The 19,541-nt window shown below is 36.8% G+C and overlaps 2 protein-coding genes across 4 annotated transcripts in view; one reads left to right on the top strand and one right to left on the bottom strand.

Moving 5' to 3' along the window:
• sptb (spectrin, beta, erythrocytic) overlaps nt 1-2,693 on the top strand; it is a 43,741-nt gene extending 41,048 nt beyond the window's left edge. For all 3 annotated transcript variants that reach the window (XM_062440470.1, XM_062440471.1, XM_062440472.1), the window contains one exon: nt 425-2,693. In XM_062440470.1, coding sequence (XP_062296454.1) covers nt 425-616 — 192 coding nt within the window. In that variant the 3' untranslated portion in view covers nt 617-2,693. The remainder of the gene's footprint in view (nt 1-424) is intronic.
• A 1,640-nt stretch (nt 2,694-4,333) lies between these two features.
• Nucleotides 4,334-19,522, bottom strand: LOC134000948 (synaptosomal-associated protein 23-like). The gene is made up of 8 exons (XM_062440476.1): nt 19,401-19,522; nt 13,808-13,916; nt 9,137-9,178; nt 8,760-8,808; nt 7,481-7,598; nt 5,748-5,915; nt 5,437-5,581; nt 4,334-5,109 (listed from the first exon to the last, which is right to left on the bottom strand). The coding sequence occupies exons 2-8, from the start codon at nt 13,862-13,864 to the stop codon at nt 5,047-5,049; spliced, it is 642 nt and encodes a 213-aa protein (XP_062296460.1). The 5' UTR covers nt 13,865-13,916; nt 19,401-19,522; the 3' UTR covers nt 4,334-5,046.
• Between the last annotated feature and the right edge of the window lie 19 nt (nt 19,523-19,541).

Genomic DNA, 19,541 nt, shown 5'->3' on the forward strand with positions numbered 1-19,541 from the left:
CATTTTTAAATTTCATTTTTATAAGCGGTTTCAGTTTGACATCTCTGCCCATGTTGAAGTAAGTAAGTAGTGTCTAAGGGTCATTGAGCAAGACCTTAAATCACCACCAGCTAGCCAAAGATTTACTCAATGGGGATCATTGCTCATTTCCAGCTCTATATATTTATTCTGGGACTCTACTAGACTAGATTTGCATGATTCACAGTTCAAAAAGCTCCTTATTTATCTTATCTTATACTGGCCCTTTATGCAGCCCCTCAGTTCAGCCTCTGTCTCTTAACAGGCTGTGTTAGCTGTGTAGACGAGCTGTTTCTTTAAGGCCTTTAGACCGAGAGACCAAAACACACACTGCCCCCCGACCCCCAGGAGGTGGACTTCCCTTTGTAAGCCGCTGTGGTGTGTGTGTTTTTGTGTTTAATTTCAGGACGAGCTCCAGCGTTGGAGCCAGGCCATGGAGAAGGCCGTTCAACCCCTGGCAGCAGAGGAGGCGTCGGGGCCCTCAGGGGCCAAAACCCACAGCCTGCCCCCTCCCTCCTCCTCAACTGCCCTCCCTGAGCCCAGCTCTGCCAAGAAAGACAAGGAGAAGAAGTTCAGTCGCTTTGCCAAGAAGAAGTGAAAGGAGACGGGAAGGCCATCCGGGAGGTTGCCTAGGCAACCTGGGAAGAGAAAGTAGTATTTGTGTACAATCAATCAGAGCAAGCTTTTTAGAATTTTTATATTATTTTGTGAGAATTAATATTAATATTGTAGGTTAGGTTAAAGCCATCACTATTTTGCCTGTATTTAAGCCAGTGTATCATTGCAGAGGTCCACTTTTTTTCTTTTCTATGTGTTCTTTTTAACAAAATGCCAAATTCAAAGCATTAAATTAAAGCACAGGAATGCTCCTTTTACACTCAACCAAAGAATGTTTGACTTTTTTCTCACGTTGCTACTTTTGCTGCATTTTCTCTTTTTTTTCTTTAGTCTGGCTTGCTTTGATATAACTATGTACAATATGAAGGCCTGTAATGAACATAGGGTCACTCAAGAGTACTTAAGAGTACTTTTATTAATCTGCCTTACAAAATGGTTGTGAACTGTAATACTGTGCTGTTTGAATTTGGAGCGCTAAATGCTACTCATAGAATCAGAGTGAACTTAACAGGCTTTAACAAAAAGCTTTGTAAATGCGATGTAAAGACTTGGTGATAAGCAAACCGTAGTGCAGTGTTGTACGGTACACACACACACACATACACACACACCAAGTGTAATTGCAGGTATGCAAACTAAATGCTCTATGCACTGTGAAGAGTTTGACTGAGATTTTAAATTTTGACTTACAAGGAGTCATGTGACACCAGCGTTGAATATAGATACAATCAGGCTATATTCTCAGCTGCACTGTGTCAGTAGTTATGTCTGTGAACTTGAAATATATTCAACACTTGTGTATTGAATCCCTAAATTTCATATCTATTCATTAACATATATAGATATACAGTATATATATCTACAGATGCATGAAGTATGTTTTATGTTAGTTTGATATGGTGCTATTGTGATATTCTTGAACCTTCAATTAAGACCAGCTTGACCTGCCTTACTTGTCTTCAACTTTGGCTTGTAGCTACCAAGTATCTGGTCCCACAAGCTAGATTTTATTTATCAGAGATTATAGTCTACTATAATTTACATCAGGCACATTTATAAAAGCAAAATAAAAATAGAAAGTCTGGATTGTTGTTAAATGTTTGACAGTACCAGCCAAAGTCTAAGACAAGCTGTGGGTCGGATGAATCTTGACTGCTTTTCCAAACCACACAACAGAAGGACCAGGCATGCTCTCTATCTAAAGGCGAGGATCATACATTAGCAGTATGGAGCTGAGGGAATGTGTTGTTTCTATGAATGTATGGGAAGAAATGAAGGAAGTGAGAATTTGGTAAATTCAACATAAAAAAGCCATTATAGAATAATAAATTTTAATCTATATATGCACACAGGGAATATAGAGTATGTACAGTATATGGAGCTGTATTTATAGAGTTTAATTTGTGGTTTATTTCTGATTTTCACCATCTGTCCCACTCTACCATTGCCGTCTTGCCTTGTACTGTGGGTTCTGTCCCTGAAATACAATTCAACTTAAGTGACCTCATAAAAAATTATGGAAGTCAGGTGTAGAAAGATAAACAAGACTGTTCAGCTCAAGAGTTTTCTAGAAAAAATGTGGTAGCATCATGATCTCTGTCTATATTGTCTACATTTACAAGAGGAACAAAAAGAGCAATTTAATCAATGATCTTCTCACGGCCCGTCGAAACAGGAATTACAGATGTTTCCGTGTGCAGAGGGGCCAGCAGAACATCACGTCTGTGCTATGAGTACCAGTAGTTACGTTTTTCTGTCACATGCACCTGGAAATGGTTTTGCATCACATGTATTCAGTCTTGTTTTTATTGGTCACTATATCTACCGCAACTGAGTCAGATGAAGTGTTCATCTGCGTCTTCTGACACTTCCTAACTCTTGTCACCGTTCATCCACTTTGTTTTATTCCTCCACTCCTTCCTACCTGCTTTTTCTGTTCCGTGGTTTTTAATCTGCATTTTGTACTCTCTAGCTATGTAAAATATCCAAAAATGTTGACAGGAAATATCAAATACATTTTGAGAGAATAAACTTTAAAATAAACTCCTGAAACTATACAGGTTGCGTTTTTTTATTGAACATTGCCGACACTTATTTAATTCTAATTATAAACCCATTAAGAAAAGCTGCAATAAAAATGTGTTTTTCTGAACAGATTTATTGAGTAAAAACAATTTAACAGAGGCAGATGTGAAATAAAAGGCATTTTTTTTACTTTGTTAACAGTCATCCGTTCACCGAGTTAATTTCAGATAAGACGAGCTGCATATGAACACATTCAAAGTAGACAAAACTGTTGTATTTACATTCCAGTGGCTGTTGGTAAAACAATGCATAAACAGCCTCAAGATGGAGAGGCAGCTTTGGGCTAGACTAATTAGATCTGAACTGACAAGTCACAGGCTGAGAATGATCACTTATAGCAATACAAAGCCCTGAATAACAGTTCATTTCGATCTTTACAAACTCAATAGGTGTATGCCTGCAGCAGAGTGCACAAATTATCATTTTCTTCAAAACAAATAAGCCAGAAGATGCATACAAAAGATATTTTCAGCATACTGTATTACTTTATCATTAGCCAATTTTCCACATCGAGGCCTAACAGAGCCCGCCAGCTTCTACACTTACCCCCTTAAACAACACTCATTTACATGTGTACTTTTTGCATCTTGCTGCCAGCAGTAATCCATCCGCCTGGGCTACAGCTTCAACAAAACAAATTATGCTTTCCATCATCAGATATTATCATGTTACTGTTGCTCTGATGTGAAAACTGGCTATTTACAGAACAGATGCAAGAGGAGGCATTTGTGATACAACAGCTGTTACAACACAACCACTGACCACATACAAGACATTGACAAGGTTCCTGCACATTGTTCCCATAACTATATTACACTATTTTCTAGACTAATTGTTATAAGACCTTAGTTGTTGTTTTTTGTCATTATTGCAAAACTTCTGCACTGTAACCTTGTGGGTTGTGAAACCAGCATATAACTGATTTAAGAAATTATGGTGGATTAGATGTACAGCCATGTTTTTCAGAAATAAACATCTGTTTTCACATTTTTACAGCCTGTGCAATTATCAAAGTTGGGGAGATTAATTTGTGTAGGAATCCTGCATAGGCTGTAAATCTCCTCTCGGGTGCTATAAATCTCTATTAACCTAGGGGTAAAGAAGAATCAAATTACATGAACAGAATGACTGTAGGCGATTAATAAAAACAGCTACAGTATGTTTGGAGTATTTACCCCAAAACTGTGGTCACAGAGTGGAAAACCTCAAAAGACATTAAACATGAAGTACAGCAGTTGATCCATTGATGACGAATCTGATCATGAAGATCATCTACTGTTGTTTTCCACACTAAACGGAGGTAAGGATGAACATTCCTCCTGATGTTTACTGACCTTCCTTCACATTTAAAGTGATTGCTATATATTCATTTCTAAACATCAGGTCAGCGCCCCTTATAATTTTCATTGAAAATAGTTCAAATAATGTCCCATCAGTCGGATAATTATAAAAAAACATGAAATTGCTTTCATTCAGGGGTAGGTGCTTTAAATTCCAGCATGAAAACATTTGTCATGGCTCACCTCAAAGCACAACATTCGTTTTTTGTTTTTTTTCTCAAAATAGCTTTTACAATCTGAAATGGCATAAATGACATGCAAAAAAAAAGGTGTTAAAAAAGACAACTTTATTCGCAAGTAATTTCTGCTTGATAAAGAATTAAATAAGTATATCATCTCAACAATATACACGATACAATAAACTTAATTACATATTAAACCAATAAGGATTTGACTAAGATGCATTTTTTTCCGGCCAAAGTCGGTGATTTAAGATTAATCTAGGTGTAGCTGACCAATTCTAATCAGATCTAATCATAACAGATGTAGTTCATAGTTCTTAAAAGGCAAAACAGAGAAACTCAGAAAGAAAATCAGCTGACCTGTGCTTCTTCTCTTCCAATGAATGATGAGATATGATACAAAACAGACCTGGTACATATTTGGTTTTTAACAGCAGTGAAAAGGCAGTCAGGCACTTTCCTCTTTGGTGCAGTTTCTGATTCCCACACTGCTTCTCAAAATCCAGCATGACTATTAATACATGTGGCAAAGTGTGTTGGTGTTTGACAGCGAGGGGCCAATTTGTAAAATGTATGAATGTATTCTATTTACATATTAGTGCAGGAAAAGGTTAGCACACTGCTGGCAAAGACATTCTTTCCTGACTGAATTTCTTTTATTTTTTTTCGTCAGAGTGTGTGTTTGTGTGCATGCATACAAGTAGACTGTGTATGTGTGTGTGTGCGTGTGTAGGTGTATGTGTCTGTGTGATGACAGAGGCTCAATGTTGATGGATAAAACTGGCAGTAGAAGAATTCATTGTCTACTTGATAAGCTTGTTGGCTCTCGTGTTTGCTTCATCGATGCGAACTTTGTTCATGTCCGCCTGAAAAGAAGAGAAGAAACAGGTTGTCACCCCAAGTTGGTTGTTGGTTGAAATGGGAGTTAAAGTTGCACAAAATATATATTTAGAACCACCTAATGAGCTCAAGTAACTCCTGGTTTTTGGGTTTGTTTGTTTTTTAGCGATGGAGCCTGATATTGTAAGTAGAAAAGAAAAACAACTCTGTATTTTATGAGTAAGTGGAGCATGATAGGTAATCATCCTCATAGCCCCTCATAGCTTTTAATTTCAAGGGGAAAAAATGGTAGCTGATGTGTCACAACCAAAAAAAACCTTTAGTGTTACATGTTATAACCCTTATACTCTTACCTTATCAGTGATACGGTCAATCTGTTTGTTCTGTTTGTCTATCTCGCTGCCCATGTCCACAGCCATATTTTTCAGGTTGCCAATGATGCTGCCGACTGCATCCAGATTCTCCTCCATCTCATCCTCGCGGGCATCGTTGGTTATCCTGTTCGTATTTGACGTAAACTTAAGTTTTATTTGGCCACCAGTCGTGTCTCACTTCTGTATGTCTAATGTGACTTTCATAGTTAAAGATGACAGTTCATTTCTGAATAAACAACTGACTCCTGACGTTATGGTCAAAGAGTCTCACAGAGAGATGTGACCCTCACCTCTTGATGTATGGACCTGAGGGTTCCGGGGCGTTCATCTGGCCGGCCTGGCCGTTGCGAACTCCTGACGGCTGCCTTGAGACTACTTTTGAACCGTCAGCTTGACCGTCACTTCCTCCAAAACCCCAGGTGCGCTTGTAGTTTGAATCGTGCTCGATGGACGTCACCCTGGGGTGAAAACGGAAAGTCAGCCAGGAAATCCAAAAATAAATAAAACCACACTGAACTATCAATAAAAGCACACGTGAGGTTTAAAACTAGGCTATGACTACATTCACACGTTAATGACTCATAATGAAGTTCAAAAGGATTCCCTACCTCATCCTTTGGTAATCATCAAAGAATCCGGTTCTCCAATGTGAAAGCATTTTGGAAAGATTTTTTTTTTAATGTTTAGAACCAGATATGATCTTACTACGCACACACACTGTCACTTCATATCGATATGGTTTGATGGAGATGGAGAGAGTTTTAGGTATGCTCAGCACAGAGCCTGCACCTGTCATCTTAAGGACTCGGTAGGAATACTGTAATGTTCCCTACCTGTTCATAAACCACTGTGAATGCTCATATGGTGTATCAGCATCTTTTGACCATAAAATGCACATCTAACAAGCAAATGTGTCATTTTCTTTTCTCTACATGTCACCCTTTGCTATTAGCAGCCCCATTTGTGAATGTGGCTGCGGTTTATGCTGTTTTTATGTTTTTAAATCCACCTGACAGATGGAAGTAACGTGATGGAAGTGTTCAACATCATGATAATAGAGTAAAGTGGGAAAGAGCCACTGATTTCTGAAATGTTTTCCTCAGTTCTGTATCCACATTTTTAACTTTTTGTTCAATAAATTCATAAATGTTACTTCACATAGAAACATATATACATTCCTATATGTTTACAGTACGGCCACCAGATTAAATTGACAGACGCATGACGGACAGCTTTAAATATGACAATACTCAAAAGTAACAGCTGCTGTTGCTGTGTAGAAGGCAGTAGGATACACGGCTCAGAGTTGTAACAAATTCAAGTTTTGTTGTTGCAGTTGGTAACCAAACACTGTGCCGTAGCTGCTGAATTCATCCAAAATTGACCCAGTTTCCAAAAGTAAATTACTTAAAGCTACAGATTGTCTTACTGGCTTTCTCAATATGTAATCTTTAGCTTCTGCCAGCTGTTTGCAGCACTCGAAAGAGAATTTTAAGGTTGGTGTTTGTTTCTTGACAAAATGCGACTGGGTAGTTAACATTTAACCTCACTTTATGTATACATCTTTTGTAGTGATTATTTAATTGTTTCAAGCCTATCCAAGCTGTAGAAGTGTTCCAGCTGTCAGTCACCTCATAGTGTCTATGAAGAAAATGAACGGGATTTTTTGGCCCACAGGGGCATGCAAAAAACTCCTACTACTGTACAATACCACATGATATAAAAAATAACCATATCAAAAGCAAACTATACTAATGTTCAGACTATAATAGTTTCATAGAGCTCCTTGCCTGTTTGCTCTATACTCCTAATAGCCATCATTGTAAAACCCAATCGTTAATTTTTCTTTAAAAACAAGCAACGTATCTGTTTCATAAATAATCTAGATACAATCAAGCAAAACACAAAACAACAGAGAAAGCATGATAAATATTTTCTCCCTGATGGCAATAAAAACGTGTTGTGCAACCAAAAATCACAACAGTGATGTGGAACCTGTACCAGGGCTCTGTGGTCAGTTTACCTGTCACAGGGGCACACACAGAGGCCGCAGCACTTTGAGAGATCAGTCAGGTTTTTCTCAGCCTGCTTCATGTCATCGTTGATCTGGTCCATGCCCTCCTCCACACGCTTCAGCTGCTCTGAAACACACAGACAAGCACACCGCACCATGTCAGAGTCTCCCCTTTAAAAAAAAATAAAAAATAAAAAAATCTACATACATTTTATACATTTGGGTGTTATTTTTAAATTTATATTTTGTTTATTGCCTTTATTTATCCACTTTCAGAATAGATATAATTAAAGTTTAATGATCCCTATGAGGGTTTTTAAATTGGGTCAATAACTGGGTCATTGCAGCTCCAAAAAAAAGGGATACAGACAACCAAAAAAAAAAAAGAGAACATATTGCAAAAAATTCCAAAAAGGAAACAGAGCATGAACACATGAAGTTACATATAGACAAGTGATTGACTCTTTGAAAAAACAAATACAAACCAAAGACCACTAACACACTAGTTTGGCCAGCAATATTTAGGGATGCACCAATAACAAATAATTCCCATGAATATTCTGGCCAATACTCATACATAATCAGATACATGTTTTTAGCTGCCAATGTGATTCTCTTTTCCTCCATTAGAGTTTATGAACTATATTGGAAAAGATGCAAAAAAAAAAAAAAGCCGTTTTAAAACTGCACACAACACTGTTTCTAAGTGCTTGCAGACACACAAGGAGGTTAGCGGAAATTTAATTTAGGCGTAACAGTGTTTCCTTCAAATTTTTGTCCCATTTTCTGACAGCTTTCCTGAATAATCCTGACTGCCAAATATGAATTAAAGCTTCTGTGAATATCAACACAAATAATCTGTTCCTGTCAATCATCAACTAATATCTTGCAAAGTTGAAATAGAAAAGTTATTGAAATGGAAAGAAATGTCATCTGATTGATTTGAGCTGCAACAAATACATGTAGTCATTAAAAATACAAAAAAACAGAAAGCAACAAAGATGTGTTTCAGTGTATTTCAGAAAAATCTTATGTTTTTAGATTGTAGTATAATGTAACAGCATTAATGTGATAAGTGTATGCCATCAGTCACTTATAGTTAGTTTCCTTTCAAAAATGAATTAAGAACAGAGGATTTTCTCAACTTAACCATTAGCTTCCACTGTCTTGTGAACGCCACAGGTGAAAGAAACAAAAGCATTTTTAAATGATGTAATTAGTTCGGGAATAAAAACAACAGGAGGAAACATCTGGATTAAACCTGGCAGTTTTTATGTTGTATATCTACCTCCTTGCTGGTCCAACATCACCATGGTGTTGACACCGGTCTCTTTGCTCTGAAAACAAAAAGAAAGTCACACGAATTAAGAAACAATAAAAATACTCAAAATTGATTCAGGTATTATGAAGGGTGGAAATCATTATGATTGGAAACCTTTTAGGATATTATATATTGAACTGGGTATTATGATATTGGATACATTCGGGGTATTGGTTTTGATCAAACTTTGTATGACAATAAATACTAAATTGTGACTTATGTCGTTTGCTAAAATCAGCATATACTAAGCCACAAGCTTCTTAAATCCAATGTGGACACACTTTCCAGTCATTATTTTGTCATCGTTTTGTGTTTGAAGCAGCAGCAAATTGTCAAAGTCTCACCTCCTCTGCCATGCGCAGCATCCTCCGTGTGCTTTCCAGTGACTGGGGGACAAAAAAAAACAGGTGTTGTTAGTGAATAATGAGAATTGAGAAGGTTTCTTACCTAAAAAGTAATTTACACAGATAATGAGGGTCTGGTTTTGGAGTGCATTCACACCTTTGATTTTATTTTGACCACAAAGGGTTGATGAAGTTTTTGTGAATTTTAGGTATTAACACATTTTCCCAGGAGAGAGGAAAAAGTTTATTTATGTTGGGACATATGGACCAATGTCAAACCCAGAGAAGGTTTTACATTTATCTGTCGTCTATCTGGATCTGGTCCTTCGAGTCATTTTGAAGAAAACCAATCGATAGGTGTGAATGTTGCCTTAAGAGGCAGACGGATCAGAAGAGAGGAGAACAGACAACAGACGGGAATTAAAAAGGAGACAATAAGATGATGACGGAAGATAAGAGGGATAAGGAGAATGGAAAGATGCTCATGATAAGAAAAAAACCATGCAGGAAGCGACACCATTAATATTCATAAAGATATGAAAGTGGATGGCAACAAATCTGTAAAGCCGCAGAGTAAAGCTATAAGATCATATCATTGTATGTCTGCACTGTGCCTGAAAATAGTTTTTACACTTTGTTTCTCATTATTTATGTCTGTCTGAATTCTTTTTTTCCATGTGCCTGTCCATATTCTAGTTATTATAACATCCTGATACAGGGTAAATTTGTTTTCCTGCTCTTAGAGCTAATTTTAATTACTGTTTAACCTGACGATTATTTTCACAATTAATTATTTGGTTTATAAAACACCAGAAAATAGCGAAAAACACCCATGATTATGTATTCAGATCGCTTGTTTTGTTTGACCAATAACTAAAAACTAAAAGTTATTCAGATTATTATCACACAAGATAAAGAAAAGCAGGAAAATCTCATAACTGGCACATTACTCGATTCTCCAAATAGCTGCTGATTAATTTCACCTCACAGTTTCAGCTTTAGAGCTTATTTGATTCTTCAAGTTTAGAGAAACAACCAGTATTGTATCTTGGTCAATAAATCCACACTGCTGGTGATTTTCAGTTTCAATTATTTGTTTTAGGTGACAATCAATACCCCAAAAATGGCATTACATTATATTTATGTCCATCAACAGAAGTTATTGAATAAGAAAATAATATTTTGTGTATCAGCCAGTTCTACTTTCCACCACAGAGCTGAAATGATTTGCTATTCATTATTTTTGTCATTTAAAAAAAAGGCAAAATATCATTGGTTCCAGTTTTAGAATATGTGTATATTTGCGTTTCTAGTCTTCGTAAGAGCTTCTGTGGTTTTTAACTCATTATTTGTCTGTTGGGTTGACAAAATTTGACTGTGTAACTATTTTATGACATTTTCGGACACATCAGGTGATTAATTGAGGAAAATAAGTGACATATTAATAATATAAATAGTTGTAGCATTAGCCCTACTTTTTTTTTACATTAAATGATGCTTGACTGCACCAAAGTTTCAAAATAAAACATGATTAGACCAGTTACTTCAATCTCTGGACTACATTTGTGACAACTTCAGTAACTAATTAGAAAATGGGATATTTTTGGTATCCAGTCCGGACTTTAACAACAATAAACGCCTCATTAAAACTGTGAGCACGTCCATAAAACTGTGTCATGTAACTACGCACATAAAACTTTCACATTGAGTCACCCTTCCTGACCAGGTGACATGGGCAAGGCACAAAAGTTAACAATCAGCAGCACGACGCAGACACACACAAGAAAGTGCTGACGGTGAACTGGAATGCGGTCGGTTCAGGTGATCGACGTATTTGTGTCTCTATTAATAGTTAAGTGCAGCACGGAGAGCAGGCTATCCAAAAGGAGAGAAGCAAGGAAAGCGTCTCGGGGGCATGACTCCTTTGTTGCCATCACTAATGAACTGTTAATAAGAGAGAGAGAGAGAGTGTGGAGACTTCTCATTCTCTCGCTGCTATGTTTGCTGTGAATACATTAATCAGTGAGTTGAGAAATAGACAAACATGCAATTGGCGAGCGGGATGTGTCGAGCTCAGCCAGGTTTCTGTTGGCTTAGCCAGAACTTGGGTGGATAAACATTACATTATGTCTCCTGAAAATCCTTGAACTCGGCTAATTAAGCCCCCGAAATCGCACTCTTAGCCAAATTTTCCAGATCGGGGTGTTGTGACAAATCTTTGAGATGCAGACAATGGTTGTGGTATTTTTAATCATTTGTTTGCGACGGCTCAAAAGACGAGTACAGTTAAGCAAGGGGAGCGTGCAGGTTCCAGAAAGCTACATGTGAGGGATTTTAACATAATAATAAAGGGTTATTCTACCAAAAAAAGAATAAAACACACTATAGGTATTAAGAGGCTGCAGTAAACCAGGATGCTTAGGAAGTATCACATTAATAATACATTTAAAATAATGTGTGACGCCATTTTTAAGTACTGGAAGCCTTGAAATTGTATGACAGCTCATGTTAGCCTTCCTAAAGTCAGTCTTTTCTTATCATTTAAAGTTTGAGATGTCGTCCTGATGCACTGCCAGCCGTCCTCTGAGTGTTTCAGGTATGAATTGTTACCCAAAGCAAGGCTGTAAAGTAGCGTTAGCAGAAGGGAGACCCTCTTTGATCTCCTTTAGCTCAGAACGAGACAGATGTCAGTCAACCACAGGCAGCAGCAGCAAAAGCAAGAGAGAGAAAGATAGAAAAATAGAAAAATTGCAAGTGACAAGTCAGAAAGCACACAAACACACAGAGAGAGAGTGAGGGAGAGAGAAAAAAAAACACGATACGAAGAGAAAAGAGAGGAGAGAAAACACAACATGATAATTAGGACATTTAAAATTACAGGAATGTGAAGTGAATAACTACAAGACCAGCTACAGTACGTTAATTTGCCTCCATTTAAATCAGATGGCTGATCATATGATGCCCTGGAGTGCTGATTAAACAATTATCTCCTTGATAATAAAACCCTTAGATATAGCTGACAACATTCAAACTGTCAAAACCAAAGAGGGGCAAGGGAGCTATCAGGCTAAATTAGGCGTAAAGCCTTACACACTTCCTATTAATGCCTGGCTTAATAATCAACTGTGAGTTCAATGAATCTAATCACACAGCTCCTGCTCTTCCAGTGCTCCCAGTGCTTTATTGCACCAGTATTACATGTGTTGGTGTGCCGTGTCTTTCTTACTTGTGTTTTTTCTTCTTCTTCCAATTATGCCAAAATTTGCTGATTTAAAAAAAAAGCTTGGATTTGGAAAGCGATTACTCCATCATGATAATACCAAATCTTGATTAATTCTCCTTTAATTCTCGTTCAATTGACCAGTGGCTATGATTAAATGAGATATTTCAATAACACTGATGCTCCAGTTACATGATTAACTGAACACATACGGTTATTATCTGCACTGTTGAAGCTTTAAAACGTTTTACTTTGAGTGTGGACATATAAGGAAGAGTTTCACATTTTGGGGAAATAAGCTTATTTGCTTTTTCTTGAGAGTTCAATGAGCCATATATATATATATATATATATATATATATATATATATATATATATATATATATATATATATGTGCCATATATCACTCTCCTGTTTGTATGCTAAATATGAAGCTAAAGCCAGCAGGCGTTTAGCTCAGCGTCTGTTTTTGTTTGGATTAAACCAACCAGATAAAGCGTGTTGATTACTGAGCTTTAGAGGTTCTGGACGGTGGATTGTTTAAAAAAAAACAACTTTTAGACGTACCAAACCAGCCATTTCCCCCTGTTTCCAGTCTTCATGCTAAACTAAGCTAAACGTCTCTTGGCTTTATCTTTATTATAGTGTACTGACATTAAGAGTGGTGTCAATCTTCTAATTTGACTCTCTGCAAGAAAGCAAACAAGCTCCTCAGAAGTGCAAACACGGAAATGTAAATCATTCAAAGCTGTAACGGTGCAGATAATCGACTAAATGTTTCAATAATCATCTAATTTAGTAACGACGACTTTCAGTAGTGATGTTTTCATAGAGGCAAATAAATAAAATAACACTTTATTCTAGAGGTCTGTAATTTCTGAATAGTTTCCAAAGGATTTTTCCTAGAAATGCTTTGGTAATGTGGGTCTAATTATTGTGAAAATTGCTTTCCCTTTAGTGCTTAATTTAAACCCAAGTAAATAATTATTCAGTATTTATTTAATATTGGAAACATTATCCACTAAATGTGTTGAACTGTTTGCTTGCCTGTATACAAATTTCACATTTTTGCATGTTCAGCTCACTTGCTGCACATCGACTAAAAGAATCTCTGAATCATTCAAGCAATTAATTTAATTGGAAGTGTACAAATGACCAATATCCAACATAATTATCTGAAAATTAGTGACCCATAAAATAAAATGTATCAAAGCATCCGTAGAAACTTCTCAAACCACTCCTGAAACTGTCTCCACTCCTCCGCTGTCCATCTGTGTGCTCTGTATTATCCACCCTAACACTCATTGTTTGACCATCGCTTCTGTTTGTGGCGTTCACCTGTTTCGACATTTGACACTGAAACACTTTTGGGTGGAGTATCACTTTAAGAAAGACACAGACAATGAGAGAGTGACAGAGTGAGACAGACTCTGCGGGTGTGACTCAGTACCTCATCAGTCACTTGGTTGGACCTAATGGCAATCTCTTCCACCGTCATGTCGTCCATGTTGTCCTGTTTGGAGGCTCCTCCCGTGGCACCGAGCTCAATATTCTGTGGCCTGCGAAAAAATAGGCAGAGGTCAAAAAGGACTCTGTATCAGAAGGCATCAATTATCAAATCATAAAGCTCTGTGACATAAAGAAAATTAAACCAAAACAAACACTGCTGGCTAAGAGTGAAGAGGATTAAGTTTGAGAGGGAATCAAGCATCATAAAGACTCCAATTAGTAATGGAGCAATTAGTTGATCTTCTTTATTTTCTTTTTTTATTATAGCCTGATTGATACTGGGATTTGAGGCCAAAACTGATATCAAAGATTTCAATATGTTTGCAGAATTTTAAAGAAACACACACAATACACAAACAAACACCAAACTACATAATAGAGTCACTACATCTAAATAACCTCCAACAAACAACATCTGGTATTTCTTTACAGCAACGTCTTGTTAATTATCTGCTGACATGATCTCAAAGATAAATTAATATCAATAAGCGCACAAATTTTTTACACCGGTTAATAGTTAAAGGACATTTTTACCAAGAAAAAGTACCAAACACTTGCTGATTTCAGCTTCTGAAATGTGATATTTCTTTTTGCTTTTTTCTCTCTTTTGTCTCAAATTATGATAAATTTCAATCGTTTCTTTCTTTGTTTCCTGGTCAAACAAGAAAATGCAATTTGGGTTCTGAAAAGAGTGTTTTTAATTATTTTTTTGACAAAGACTCAACAAGTTAATCATTAAATTATTGACTTTGATTTGATGAAAACAATCAGTGGCACTAAATACAATTCTGTAATTTGAATCCCTTTGTATGCCATGTGTGTCTCGACTGAATAGCTGTCCGTTTGTGTCCCAAAACAGCACATAAAAGTGACATTTATCCTTTTTCAATGACTAACAGTAAATCCAAAATGTTTCCTTTTGTAAAACAGGGTGTAAACACAAAGCAGAACCTAAAACCTAAGCCTCACAGGTACTTAAATGGTAGCCACAGGGCTCACTGCTGTATACTAAATGTATATTCCCGTCACTCATATGGAGAGGGAAGAAAAAGATGCAAAATCTAGTCAAATCAGATATTTTCCTGCCACTGGAGGATTGGTGAGAGTCTGCTCACATACAGCAGACTTTGCCGATAAAGGAAACAAAAGTCAGTTTCAGTGATGAAGCAAAACCGTGTTTTTGGGAGCCTAGAGCAGTTCCTTGTTGGTGTACAGCTTAGCTCCGGTAAAGGTAGCAGAATGAATGCTAAAAATGAGGGAACAGAGATAAGGAGGCTGTGATAGGGAAATGTGAATCATGAGATTTGATGGTTGTAAGTGCCAGAAGGGTGAAAAGATTACTAAAGATTTGCTACAACACAAAAACTAGATAGGAAAGTTAATTTACTCATTAGAAACTGTAGATTAAACGACTGACAAAACTTAAATTTATCAAAATGAATAAAATAAAACAAGATAAAATGACTGGTAGAAAGTTAAAACCCCAAACACCACAGGCTAAAAAAGGTTTGTCTTACATTATCTTCCACAGATAAAAATCCCTATAAAATGCACGTTTGTTATACTGGTTTAAAAAAAAAGCTGCATCAGAATTAAGTGACACACATTTCTGACCTTATTTCACTGTTTTAACTGAGTAAAATGAACGGTGAATGGCTCTACTTATCATATCACACATTATTAATGTCTCTTTTATGTAAATATTTCCTGAAAGCACCAAAATAGCTCCATTAATTTATCAATAAAGGAAATAGGTCAAGCATGTGACATGTGAGTGTGTTTATATTACGGAGGCCTTTAAAACAGGGCTTCATGATTAAAGCTAATATCATAACTATCATTAAACATACACAGCCTGATAGCACGGTGAGTAGCTGAAGATTTTTTTGCAGTTTCTACATCTCATGTCAACTTTATAAGTGCTTTTAGCAAAAATTAATCTTCAAGGTATATTTACAATATATGTTATTAGACAACAATCATGCCTGGCAAATTAATCATATAGAAAATCATTCAATGAAAATCAGTCATGAAAACAAATATCACCAAATATGAATCTTTAAATGCAACCATAATGTTAAAAGTTTACATGCTCACTGGTATATTTCTGGTCTTGATATCGGGGTTATCTTACAGCTGGAGATACAATGCACCAACTTAAAATATGTGACAGCGTGGTGAAAGGTTATATAAGGTTCATTAAAGTACAAAAGGCACAGTGATCATGTGACTTCTCACTAGGCATGAGACGATGTAAGAATTTAAAGTCACAATGTTGTCAAAATAAGCTTTAAAGTACAGTGGCTGGGAAGTGCTAAACTACATTACAAAGTGTGAAATACTTTTACAAAGCTTGAGACATATTTACATTTTATCACTTACGCGTCACTTCAGATATTTGGTATGTTCCCTTTCCGTGAACACTGTCATTTGTCAATTTGTCTCAAGCTTTGTAAAAGTGTTTCACACTTTGTAATGTTGTTTTGCACTTCCCAGCCACCGTATAAAACTCTTAAATGGCACTAAAACATACAGGAATTACTTTAATTTACTTGTTACTTAACTCACTTGTGGAAATTCACAGTAAGTCAGGAAATCAATCAATTTTAAAAAAGACTATTCACTGTTACTGTGCTAGACAGTTTTTCCAAGTTACTTATGTGAGGATATTCACAATTATCCTGATAGTGGAAAATAATCACAATAAACTTTTTGTTTTAAAAGAAAAAATCACGATCCACAATAAGATATTTTATCGTCACATCCCTCCTTTTTACAATGTGATACTAAGTTATGTCAATCATATCAATCAAACTGTATTTATATAGCACCTTTCATACAGGCTAGTGTAGTTCAAAAATGTTTAGAACATTTAAATAAATAAGAAAACCCCCACATTTTATAGCTCTGTGCAGGTTCTGCATTCAGATAAAAATGTATATTTCATGATCTTACACAATATGTACGACTGCTGAGCAGGCATAAGCCAAGTAAGTGTTACCATATTACTCAGAACAAGTATCAGGAAGTGTTTATTGAAGCTGATCACTTACTGAAAGCCTCCACGTTGTGAAATTACACTTTTTTTTCTTACTGTTAGATTGAGTTTGAAACACATTGCAAAGGAGAAACGGATTTCAACAGAGTTCAGCCAAAGTGCGGAAGATGAAAGCAGATGAAGATAAAAAATGCTTCTGTGTGTTAAGGGGGATTGTTAAAAAAAAGAAAAGAAAGAAAGAAAGAGGAATATAAGGAAAAGAGAATACTGTAGCAGCGCTCTCCTCTAAGGACGTTGCTCCAAATGATGTCAAAGACTCGGGATGGTTTCTCAATTCATGAATACAACAACACTTGACAAGCCGAAACACTTAGCGGGAACAAAGCTTGAGTAATACGTGTGGTTTCATTGTGCTGATCCATTTACAGTTTTGTTTTTGTTGCGTAATTCTTATCTTTAACGTTTAAAATGCTAGCTCATTGAGTGGTTTACCGATCTGATTTATGCATTTAAAGCAGCGGCCTTCCACGTAGTCCAGCATCACAGAGGACACACTGAAAGGTAACATGAGATTAAAGTCATGAAGTCATAAGCAAAGAATTAAACTTGTTTTCTGTGAAGGAGGGAGAGACATTTAACCATAAACACAGAGCGCTGTTGTTTATTCCAACTCAAGGTTTTTTTTTTTTTTGTTTTTTTTTAAAAACATACCAACATTAAGGAAACACTTGCTTACTGTAATACCCCTCTTTCCTCAATTCTTTCTCCTTCCTTCCTGAGCTTTCTTTTCCTTTTTGGAGCTCAAATGACATTTTTCCTGTTTTGCAAAATAACCCCTGAACTTTAAAAAGTTTCCCTTTCCAAATCTGCAGCAGCTACACATCCTGAGGAACATAAAACTAGGAGGCGGTGGGAGAAAATGGATAGTCTACTTGTCAGGGCAGCTCAAGAGGATTTAATGTTGTTGACTCTGCATCTTTTTTTTCTTTTTTTTGGAAAAAGGGCACTTGGTTCACACACACAGGCTTGACTCCTTTTTTTTTTTTAGCTGATTATTAGACTTGGCTAGACACTGATGTGAGTTTACAGCTGCAACACCGAATGAGAACAACTCATTCAAACATATATATTGCTCGCTTTTATGAAAATGTCAACACTTAAAAGATCAATTACATGTGTCAGCACTAGACTTCTGTTTTAGCTCAATATTTATTCATCCTTCATCATGATTCAGCATTGAGAAGGGTGACACTTATGCTAAACATGTGTAAACACTTCTTTCTTGTTTTTGGTTCCTGATATAAAGCCCTACAGTTTCACACTTTTAAACACTTATTATCAAGTTGCACAAAGCTGACACCACACCACCATGTCTTCATACAGCCACAGCACAACAAGAATAATTTAACAAGCCTAACAACAACAACAAAAAAGGACATACCCACTCATGCTGTCTCAACTGTATTTTCCCTTCACCGCACCAAACAGCAAGTGTTCAAACCAAAGAGAGCTCCTACAGGGAACCACATTTCTTGTTCTTCTACCCAAACCTGTTCCTCTAGCTTTTTAAAACGACACACACACACACACACACACACACACACACACACACACACACACACACACACACACACACACACACACACACACACACTCTTTTTGCGTATTCCTATCATGATATGTATTTATTCCTCCTTCTGTATAGCCTCCTTCTTGATCTTTTTTTACCATCAGTCCTGTCCTGTTGTGCTTTGTATGCTTTGGACAAGGTGGTGGACTGATAATGCTGACCTGTGTACATAAACACACCACAGGGGATGATGACATAATACTGAGAAAAAGGAAGAAGAAAAAAAAGTGTACCATGACGCTTTTATTTCGTATAGAGTATATGATTTAAAGTAGATAAAAACTTCTTCACCACAGCTGCCAATCATAAAAGTGAAAATACAGCTGATAGTTAATCATTTCCGGCGTGTTTCCCATTTAAATTGCAACGCTGCAAAGCTACAAAAACACCTGACCTTGGTTATCTCGCAAGCTAAAGAAGAAAGTTGGCAGTGCGTGGCAACTTTTTAACATCGGTCACCTGATAATAACAGCTACAAAAAAAAGAAAAAAGCAGGTGACGTTAGGGGTGAAAGAGAAAACAGGACCTGAATGAAAAGCAGCAGTCACCCACACCCATGATACCAAAGTTGTGTGGCACAAAACAACCCCCCTCAAAAAACAACACTTTTAAACACCAATAAAGAAGGAAACCAAAGAGAAAGCTCGTGTCAAAGCAGGTTAGTAATAGTTTCCTTACATTATGTGAAAAGATGCTCTTGTTGTTTCTCAATAGTGTTGTAATTAAATAAAGTTAAAGCAGGATCCGGGACAACTCTCCCTCTCTGTCTCTCGTTAAATTAGCTGCTCTGTGCTAGCTCGCTAGTTCCGCTTTCCTGTCAACTACCCAACGACACCACCCAAAAACAACTATGTTAGGAGTAAAAAAAGGACGACAGAGATGTTTATCTAGGTAGTCAATACTTACTGTTAGCCTTCCTTGTTTCCAAAAACTCACAACTCCTCCTTCTTTCACGCTTTGTGAACTTGGCTCTGGGTAACTTCTGGATTCCTTCAGTGGCTCCAGCAGCTGTCCGAAGTGTGTCGGTTGGTGCGTTTACGTGCCGTC

Source organism: Scomber scombrus, chromosome 19, assembly GCF_963691925.1.
Source record: "Scomber scombrus chromosome 19, fScoSco1.1, whole genome shotgun sequence".
Taxonomy (NCBI): domain Eukaryota; kingdom Metazoa; phylum Chordata; class Actinopteri; order Scombriformes; family Scombridae; genus Scomber; species Scomber scombrus.